This window comes from Cyprinus carpio, chromosome B24, assembly GCF_018340385.1.
Source record: "Cyprinus carpio isolate SPL01 chromosome B24, ASM1834038v1, whole genome shotgun sequence".
NCBI lineage: Eukaryota > Metazoa > Chordata > Actinopteri > Cypriniformes > Cyprinidae > Cyprinus > Cyprinus carpio.
In genome coordinates, this window is record NC_056620.1 from 15,490,685 (window position 1) to 15,500,876 (window position 10,192).

General features: G+C 71.0%; 1 protein-coding gene across 1 annotated transcript; it reads right to left on the bottom strand.

Moving 5' to 3' along the window:
* Positions 1 to 682: 682 nt before the first annotated feature.
* On the bottom strand, positions 683 to 8,232 carry LOC122142254 (basic proline-rich protein-like; the record flags this gene model as incomplete). The annotated part of the gene is made up of 5 exons (XM_042752213.1): positions 683 to 843; positions 6,844 to 6,909; positions 6,945 to 7,150; positions 7,210 to 7,435; positions 7,647 to 8,232. Coding segments are annotated over 5 exons (1,245 nt in total), but the record flags the coding sequence as incomplete, so codon positions are not given.
* Positions 8,233 to 10,192: the final 1,960 nt, after the last annotated feature.

Sequence of the window (10,192 nt, forward strand, 5' to 3'; positions counted from 1 at the left end):
AGTGTGTCTGAAAGCTTTTTATCTTTTTGAGCATTATCAACTCTGGATAGTGAACAAAGGTTTTCCAAAGACACCAAAATTGTGTGTGTAGCACACTGAAGTCAGGAACTATTAAAATTTTTAAAAGTTAGGTGGGGCATTTTCATTTGTGAGTCCATAATGGGGGTGATTTTAACAGGTTAACTCATAACCCCTTTTTAAAGGGTCAATTTGGTCTTTGTTTGTTGTGTTGATTTCTATTATTTCCACATCTTAAATAATTAATTAATAATTTGTTAATGTTTTGCAGTACCCAATCTAAAGTGGAAACTTTTCATCAATTGAAAAGGGTTTTAAACATTTACTACTCATTAGTACCTTTATGAGCAGTCATTTTGATGGCAAAAAGTGTCCAAAATGACTGCAATTTAACCTATTTTCACATATTTACTAATCATTTATTAATCGTTTGTTCATGTTTTTTGCAGTAGACAATCTAAAGTGGAAACTGTATTTATAATAACTTTTTTATTTTACTGTAGAATCTTTATTCATTTTTCAGTGCATCTCTAGTTAATCACCAAAAGTTTACTGAAGTTCAAAAACAGCTTGGACTACAATCATCTGAGCTGGTACAACTGTCAACACCATGCTGGGCATGTCAGGTGAAGTCTGTCAGTGCTGTAATGAGACCATTTCTGTGCTATACTGCAGTGTCTTGACAACATTTCAACACCAATGGCTGTAGGTCTTCAGGTCCAAACTCAGCAACTTTAACACTGTCTACATGCTGTTGATGTGTCAAAGACTTCTGTCCATCACTGATGGCCTCCACAAATTTCTGCAGAGGGAGACCGTGAGGATCTGGGACAAGAAGTTCAATACAAAAAGCAGTCTACAACTCTCTTGAAGAAACGTTTCACAGCCTAGAAAGTGCTACAGAAAGTTATGTTCAAAGAAACAAAGGCCTTGTGTGTGAGGCAAATAACATTCCTTCCAGAAGCTTCTAGCAGAAGGGTTTTGAGGCCCGAAACAGAAGAGGCTTAATGATTATGAGGTGGAGATACCATAGCAGGACAACCTCAGAAAACAGTTCTTCACATGACTTCATATGTGCACCTGTACTACCCATGCCTTGACCTAATGATGCAGAGAGACTGACAACCCGCTTCTCAGGAGTAGAATAAGATCTTATGAAGGGTATTCAAGACACCTTTCTTGATGAAGAATGCCTCCAAGATTCTTGCTACACACATTACAAAATAGAGTTGCAGTCAGAGGAGCTCCTGATGTAAGGAGAAAACGCAGGAGTTATGCAAAATAGGTAACCAATTTGCATAAAGTGGATTCAAATTCCAAACTCGTTTTTTCTTTCTTTTTTAGGCGACTTTTATTTATTGTACACTTTCAACTACAACTGCAGATTGTTTCTTTTATATCTGACTACACTACACACTGCATGAAAGGAAATATTTATAAATGGAATAGTAGGAGCACCTACAATTTTTTTTTTTTTTTATGTGATGACCTCAAAAATAAGTCTGGAAATGACTACTGTAACCAGTAGATGGCAGCAGAGGAGCACTTATTGGATCATTAGTCATTTCCACCACTCCCAGTTTTCTTGTCTTTTTTTTCTATTGATTTATTTTATGGATTGCTTACTATTTATTTTTTATTTGTTTTTTCTTTAGACTCGTTTTTATGTGTCATTATATAATCAAGCATAAATAATATTTTCCTTTTTGACTATAAGTGCAGCGTTCCCTCAAATGCCTGCATAACCCCAAGGTGACCTTATTCCAGTCTAACCGGAGCTGAAGCCTGACGATTACTATCTGCTAAAAAACACACACATCCTGCTGTGAAATTAATGTTTGAGCGTATGTGAGTTCAAACTAATTAAAGGGACTTTCCATAGGCATAATAGTTATTATGACTGTTCTATCCCCCTAAAACTACCTACTTCTTCACAAAACTTACGCTTTTTTAGATTTTTAAAAAAATAACAAAGTTGGTCGTTTTTTAAGCCATTGAAATACAGGGACACAGAAAATTCCTCATAAACCAACTTCACATTGTAACACCTGTGTCATACACATGTCAATACAGATTTGTGTCCTCATAAACCACATCAATCATTGTGACTTTGTATAGACGTCCATGACTTTCTACCAGGTTAATGATATTTTCTGTAAGCTAACCCAATCCCTAAACCTACCCATCACACAAACATGTGCAGAACACTGGATTCACATCAACAACATCTTTTGGATGATTTAAGAGCCTTCTTAACTAGTGAGGATCAGTCAAATGTTTCACTAGTGGGATGTATTTCACAATAGAAATGAGGACATTTGGTCAAAACAAGTACACACACACACACACACACACACACACACACACACACACACACACACACACACACACCTGGGCCTCATTCATTCATCCATCCTAAAAAGCATCAAAAACGATGTGTGGTGTGTGTGTAAACCAACAAAACCTCTGCATTTTAGTTTCTCTTTATTTGACCACATGGGAATATGGTTATCTCACACGATGGCATCATTTATATGAGAAACAAACACTTACAGAAAGCACACGAAAATAATCTAATTGACAAAAACATGGGTTTACATCACTGGACCCCTTTCCTGTTCCTTGCCCGTTTACACAAACCTGCAGCCATCACCACACTAAAAATACCGGCCCAAACCCACGTCAGGAATGAGTATTTTTTGAAAATACGCTACGTCGTGATAGCAACGTTCGGAGCATTCGAGTTTCGCCAGTTCTAGTCTTGTCTTGGTCCCGCCTTATCTAGCATTATTTGAGGCTTTTTAAAAGCCGTCTCCTTTTTTGTCTTTTTGGGCTCCCTGCCTGGAACCATTGCTTGATCGATTACCCTTTGTTTGCTTCTCTACTTTGTTTGTCCTCGCCTGGATATTGCCTGTCGTGGATTACCCTTTGGATTGCCCCACGACTTTTCCCGGGACTCCCTCTTCTGTCTTGCCCTCAATATAGGGGGTTCATTGTCCGACCCTGCCGGGTGGATCATGATTTGAATAAACCCTTTGCAGTTGATCTGCCACCTCTCATCTCATCCTTTATATCAAGGGACACACCCCCAAACAAACAATAATCCTCGGGAAAATAAAGGGGGAAAACATGAATGACACTGAAATAGTCTGAAAAAATGTTGAAAAAATAACGTGCTTCAGTCTTAAAGGGCACACAAAGAAAACAGTGTAAAATCAACAAACACACCCACCACAACACAACACACACACACAAGATTTCATTACAGTAACATTATCTCTCCTCTCTGTTCCCCTGTTAAAAACCCACTCTACATACAAGAACAAACCAAAAAATAAACAGCCTTTTTTTGACCAAAAGGGGTTTTCTAATCTTGTAGTGTTTTAAATGGCACTCTTTTGAATGCGGTCCCCAAACAGAGTCAGTACATGAATTAGTGCTGAATCGTGCAAACATATTGTGACTTCTTCCATCTCACAGATTAAAACCTGTCGTCTGATTTACTTTCCCGCAATAAAAAATTAAACCCGACAATTTCACAGTCAAAAAAAAAATTTTTAAAAAACCAAATTTAAAAAAACTGCCACTCAAACATTGACAGGTCCCAAATGAACAACTTTTATGTTGTGAAGATTTTAGTAGTCAACCTACTAAAGGATTGGGGTTTGTGTCTTGCGCAAAAAACCCGAGCGAAAAAAATACTAAGCAACACTGAGTTCAGTCGTCGATGACACTGCGTAAGACACAGAAAACTTTCACATTCTTCACTGTGTACGTTTGAGGATCGTATATAATAGTCATCATAAAACCTCAAATGGGACGGTTTTGTGTTCTCATCACACAGTATACAACATTCCTCATCCCCAAATCAACAGGCAAACAGTACCGTATAAAAAAGAGTTTCTTAAGAAGAATATTCAAGGTTTGAGTGTTTTGCTTGTTTTCCCAATCTAAACAAGCAATTTTTCCTGACATCTGCCAGAAACGGGTCGATTTGAGAGCCTTTGCGATCATTTCTATTAAAGCTCGATTTCCCAGCGCTCGTTGTGTGGGGTTTTTACAGTCCATCCGTGAGTTTTGACCAGTCTGTGGGGTTTGTCTAAAAAATGACAAGGCAGGGAAGACTGGACAGTCAAACAGACACTGACACACAAGCTCGGGAAAAGAGCTTAAAACCAGTTTAAAACCAGCTAGGGCCCAAAAAAGGGGACCACTAAAAAACCAGCTGCATGTTCAAAACATCCCCTAACCAGGTTTATTCAACTGGGTAAGAACCCCATTCTTAACAGTCTATGTTCACTATCAAAGGTTCTCGGATACAAACTCTTCACGCTGTCCTACTGCGAATTTCAATAAAAAAAACACCCAAAATGACCTGCAGATCATTAAATCTTTAAAAGATTTGTGACTCTCACCGGGTACATTTAAAGTGTGATGAATACAGTAAATTCAAATGTGAATCACCCTGAAGCTCTTTTCACGGCAAGATGTATAGGAAATTCCCGGTACTATACATTTCCTTTTTACATAAAATGTCATTATGCCTGTGAAATCTTATTGAAAACGAGGGGGAAGGGCGGGGGGGGGGGGGCGAGGGGGTTTTTTGTGGGGGGGGGGGCCGGCGTTCGCGCGTCGGTCCGCGCCGGACGGCGCGGCCGCGCGGCGGTTCGTGTCGCGGCTGCCGCGCCGGCGCGCCCGCGGCGCGGTCGCGTTCGGCTCGCCGGCGGCGGCCGCAGACGCGTGGCGAGGCTCGCGTTCGGTCGCGGCGCGGTTGCGCGCCCCGCGCGGCCTGCTCGCGGCGGGCGCGTCGCCGCGCGGGGGGGGGCGGGCGTCGTCGCGGCCGGCGCGTCTCGCCGCGCGCCCGCGCGCGGCGGTCGCGCGCGCCGGCGGCGCGCGGCGCCGCGCGCGTGCGGCGCGCTCGCGTCGGCAGCTCGGTCCGCGCGGCGCGCCCGCCGGGCGGCGCCGGCGGCGCGGCCGGGCGCGAGCGGCGCCGGCGGGCGGGGCCGGGGCCGTCCGCCGGCCGCGGGCGGGGCGCGGCGCGCGGCCGCCGGTCCGGCCGCCGCGTGGGGCGGCGCCGGGCGGCCGCCGCGGCGCGCGGCGCCGCCGGCGGCGGTTCGGCGTCGGACGCGGGGCGGGCCGGCCGCGCGGCGTCGCGCCGCGGGGCGCCGTCGCCGGCGTTCGCCGCGCGCGTATCGGCGGCGGCTGCGCGGGGCCGGGCGCGGCGGCCGCGCCCCGGGCGCGTCGCCGTCGCGCGCGGCGGGCCCCGGGGGGCCGTCGGGCGCCCGCGGCGCGGCCGGTCGCCGCCCGCGGGGGCCGGGGGCGCGCGGCGCCGCGGCTCGCCCGGCGGGGCGCGCGGGGCGGCGGCGCGGCGGCGCCTCGCGTCGGGTCGGCGCGGGCGGCGCGCGGCGCCCGGGGGCGCGGGCGGGGCGGGCGGCGGCGCGGCGTCGGGCGCCGGCGGCTCGGGGGTCGGGGGACGCCGCGGCGCGGGCGGCGGGGAGTGCCGCGGGGGCGTCCGCGGGCGGTTTCGGCGCGGGCGCGCGCGCGGGGCCCGGGGCGGGGCCGGGCGGGTCGCGGCGCGCCGTCCCGGCGTGGACCGTCGGACGGTGCCGGCGCGCGGCCGGGCGCCGCGGGCGCGCGGAGGGCGGCGCGGGCGGCCGCGGGGGCGTGGTCGGAGCGCGGGGCGCGGCGCGCGGGCGGGCCGCCCCGCGGCGCGGGCGCGGCGGGGGCCGCGTCCAGCGGGGTGGGCGGCCGGGAGCGTGCGGGTCGCGCCGCGCGGGGCGGCGGGCGTCGCTCCGGCGCGGCGTCGCGCGGGCGCGCGGGCGGGCGGCGGGCGCCGTTCGTGGCGCCGCGGGGCGCGCGCGGCGGCGCGGCGGGCGGCGGCGGCGCGGCGCGGCGGGGGCGCGGGCGCGGCCGGCCGGGCGGCGCGCGGGCGCGGGGCGGCGCGGGCGGGGGGGGCGGGGGCGCGGGGGGCGGCGCGGGCGGCGCGCGCGCGCGGGGCGGGGGGGCGGGGCGGCGGGGCGGGGGGGGGGGCGGGCGCGGGGCGGGGGCGGCGGGGGGGGGCGGGGGCGCGGCGGGCGCGGGGGGGGCGGGGGGGGGGGCGCGCCGGGCGCGGGCGGGGGGGCGCGGGGGGGGCGCGGGGCGGGGGGCGGGGGCGGCGGGGGGCGGCGCGCGGGGGGGGGGGGGGGGCGCGGCGGGGCGCGCGGCGGCGCGGCGGGGGGCGGGGCGGGCGGCGGGGGGCGCGGGGGCGCGCGCGGGCGCGCGCGGGGGGCGCGGGGGGGGCGGCGGGGGGCGGCGCGGGCGGCGGGCGGGGGGGGGGCGCGGGCGCGCGGGCGGCGGCGGCGCGGGGGCGCGCGGGGCGCGCGGGGCGGGGGGCGCGCGGGGGGGGCGGGGGGGCGGGCCGGGCGCGCGGGCGGGGGGGGCGCGCGCGCGGGGGGCGCGGGGGGGGCGGGCGCGGGCGCGCGGCGGCGCGGGCGGCGCGGGGGGGGGCGCGCGCGGGGGGGGGCGGGGCGCGCGGGGGGGGGGCGGGGCGGGGGCGGGCGGGGGCGCGGCGGCGGCGCGCGGGCGCGCGGGCGGGGCGCGGGGCGGCGGCGGGGCGGGGCGCCGGGCGGCGCGGGGCGGCGGCGGGCGGGGGGGGGGGCGCGCGCGGCCGGCGGGCGCGGCGGGGCGGGCGCGGCGGGGGCGGGGGGGCGCGGGCGGCGCCGCGGGGGGGGGGGGGGGGCGGGGGGCGGGCGGGCGGGGGCGGGCGGCGGGGGGCGCGGGGCGCGCGGGCGCCGCGGCGGCGCCGCGGGGGGCGCGCGGGGGCGGGGGGGCGGCGCGGCGCGCGGCGGGGGGGCGGGGGGGGGGGGGGCGGCGGCGCGCGGGGCGGGGGGGGGGGGGGGCGCGGGCGCGGGGCGGGCGCGGCCGGCGCGCGGGCGCGGCGGCGCGGCGGGGGGGGGCGGGGCGGGGCGGGGCGGGCGGGGCGCCGCGGCGCGGCGGGGGGGGCGGGGCGCGCGGCGGGGGCGGCGGGGGGCGGGGGGCGGGGCGCGCGGGCGGGGGCGCGGGCGCGGCGGCGGGGCGGCGCGGGGGGGGGGGGGGGGGGGGGGCGGGGGCGGGGGGGGGCGGGGCGGGGGGGGGGGGGCGCGGGGGGGGGGGGCGCGCGGGGCGGCGCGCGCGGGGGCGCGCGCGGCGCGCGCGGGGGGGGCCGGCGCCGCGGGGGGGGGCGGGGGGGGCGCGCGGCGCGGGGGGCGGGGGGGGGGGGGCGGCGGGGGGCGGGGCGGGGGGGCGGCGGGCGGCGGCGGGGCGGGGCGGCGCGGCGGGCGGCGCGGCGGCGCGGGCGGGGGGGGGGCGGCGGCGGGGGGGGGCGCGGGGGCGGCGGGCGGCGGCGGCGGCGGGCGGGGGGGCGCGCGGGGGCGCGGGGGCGGGGGGCGGGGGGGGGGCGCGGGCGCGGGGCCGGCGGGGGGGCGGGGCCGCGGGCGGCGCGGGCGGGGGCGGCGCGGGGGGCGCGCGGGGCGGGGCGCGGGCGCGCCGCGGGGGGGGGCGCGCGCGGGGGGGGCGCGCGCGGGCGCGGGGGCGGCGGCGGGCGGGGGGCGCGGGGGGGGGCGCGCGGCGGCGCGGGGGGCGGGGGGGCGCGGCGCGCGCGGGGGGGGCGCGCGGGGGGGGGGGGGGGGCGCGGGCGCGGGGGGGGGGCGGGGCGCGGGCGCGGGGCGGGCGCGGGCGCGCGGGGGGGGGGGCGGGCGGGGGGCGGCGGGTCCGCGCCCGCGCGGGGGGGGGGGGGGGCGGCGGGGGCGGGGGGGGCGCGGCGGGCGCGGGCGGCGCGCGCGGGCGGGCGGGGGGGCGGGGGGCGGGGCGGCGGGGCGGCGGGGGCGGGCGCGGGCGGGGCGGGGGGGGGGGGGGGGGGGGGGGGGGGCGGGCGGCGGGGCGGGCGGCGGCGGGCGGCGGCGGGGCGGGGCGCGGGGCGGGCGGCGGCGGGGGGCGGCGGGGGGCGGGGGCGGGGGGGGGGGGGGGGCGGCGGGGGGGGGGGGGGGGGCGGCGGGGGGGGGGGGGGGGGGGGGCGCGGGGCGGCGGCGGGCGGGGGGGGCGCGCGGCGCGGGGCGGCGGGGGGGGCGCGCGGGGGGGCGCGGGGCGGGGGGCGGGCGGGGCGGGGGGGGGGGGCGGGGGGGGGGGCGGGCGGGGCGGCGGGCGGGGGGGCGCGGCGGGGGCGGCGGGCGGGGGGCCGGCGGGGGGGGGGCGGGGGCGCGGCGGGCGGGGGCGCGCGCGGGGGGGCGCCGCCGGGGGCGGGGGCCCGGCGGGGGGGGGGGGCGGGCGGCGGGGCCGCGGCGGGCGGGCGCGGCGGGGCGGGCGGCGGGGGGGGGGCGCGCGGGGGGGCGCGCGGGGGGGGGGCGCGCGCGGGCGGGGGGGGGCGCGGGCGCGCGGCGCGCGGGGCGGCGCGGGCGGGCGGCGGGGGCGGCGCGGCGCGGGCGCGGGGCGCGGGGGGGCGGGGGCGCGGCGCGGGCGGCGCGGCGGGGCGGGGGCGGGCGGCGGGGGGGGGGGCGGCGGGCGCGCCGGCGGGCGGGCGCGGGGGGGGCGGCGGCGGGGGGGCGCGGGGCGGGGGGGGCGGCGGGGCGCGCGGCGCGGGCGCGCGCGGGCGCGGGGCGGCGGGCGCGCGCGCGGCCGGGGGGCGCGGCGCGGGCGGGCGCGGGCGGGGCGGGGGGGGCGGGGGGGGGGGGGGGGGGGGGCGCGGGGGGGGGGGGCGGGGGCGGGCGCGGGGGGCGGCGGGCGGCGCGGCGGGGGGGGGGGGGCGGGGGCGGGGGGCGGGGGCGCGGGCGGCGGCCGCGGGGCGCGGGGGGGGGGGGGGCGGGCGGGGGGGGGGCGGCGGGGCGGGGCGCGGGGGGGGCGGGCGGGGCGGCGCGGCGGGCGGGGGGGGCGGGGGGCGGCGGGGGCGGCGCGGCGGGCGGGGGGGGGCGGGGGGGGGGGGGGGGGGGGGGGGGCGGCGGGCGGGGCGGGCGGGGGGGGCGCGGCGGGGGGGGGGGCGCGCGCGGGGGGGGCGGGGGGGGCGGGGGGGGCGGCGGCGGGGGCGCGGGGGCGCGGGGCGGGCGCGGGGGCGGGCGGGCGCGCGGGGGGGGGGGGCGGCGCGGGGCGGGGGGGGGGGGCGGGGCGGGGGGGCGGCGGCGGGGGGCGGGGGGGGGCGGGCGGGCGCGGGGGGGGCGGCGGGGCGGGGGCGCGGCGCGGCGCGGGGGGGGGGCGGCGGCGCGGGGCGCGGGGGGGGGCGCGGGGCGGGCGCGCGGCGCGGGCGGGGGGCGCGCGGGGGGGGCGGGGGCGCGGGGGCGGGCGGGGGGGGGGGGGGGCGCGGGCGCGGGGCCGGGGGGCGGCGGCGGGGCGGGGGGCCGGGCGCGGGGGCGGGGGCGGGGCGGGGGCGGGGGCGGGGGGGCGGCGGGGCGCGGCGGCGCGGGCGCGCGCGCGCGCGGGGGGGGGGGGGGCGGCGCGCGGCGCGCGGGCGGGCGGCGGGGGGCGGGGCGGGGGGGGGGCGCGGGGCGCGCGGGGGGCGCGGGGGGGGGCGCGCGGGGCGCGGGGGCGCGGCGGGGGCGGGGGGGGGGGGCGGGGGGGGGGGGGGGGGGGGCGCGCGGGCGGCGCGGGCGCGCCGGGCGGGGCGGGGGCGCGGGGCGGGGGGGCCGGGGGGCGCGGGGCGGGGGGGGGCGGGGGCGCGCGCGGGGGCGCGGGGGGGCGGGCGCGGCGGGGGGGCGGGGGGGCGGGGCGGGCGGCGGGCGGGGGGGCGGCGCGGGGGCGGGGGCGGGGGGGGGCGGGGGCGGGCGGCGGGCGCGGGCCGGGGGCGGGGGGGCGGCGCGGGGGGGCGGCGGGGGGGGGGGGGGCGGGGGGGGGGGCGGGCGCGGGGGGCGCGGGGCGGGGGGCGGGGGCGGGGGGGGGGCCGCGGCGGGGGGCGGGGGCGCGGGGGGGCGCGGGCGGGGGGCGGCGGGGCGGGGGCGGGCGCGCGCGGCGGGCGGGCGCGGGCGCGGCGCGGGCGGCGCGGGCGCGGCGCGCGCGCGGGCGGGCGCGGGGCGGCGGCGGGGCGCGCGGGGCGCGCGGGGGGGGGGGGCGGCGGGGGGCGCGGCGGGGGCGCGCGGGCGGGGCGGGGGGGCGGGCGGGGGGCGGGGGGGGGGGGGGCCGGGCGCGGCGGCGGGCGGCGGGGGGGCGGCCGCGGGGGGCGCCGCGCGCCGGGGCG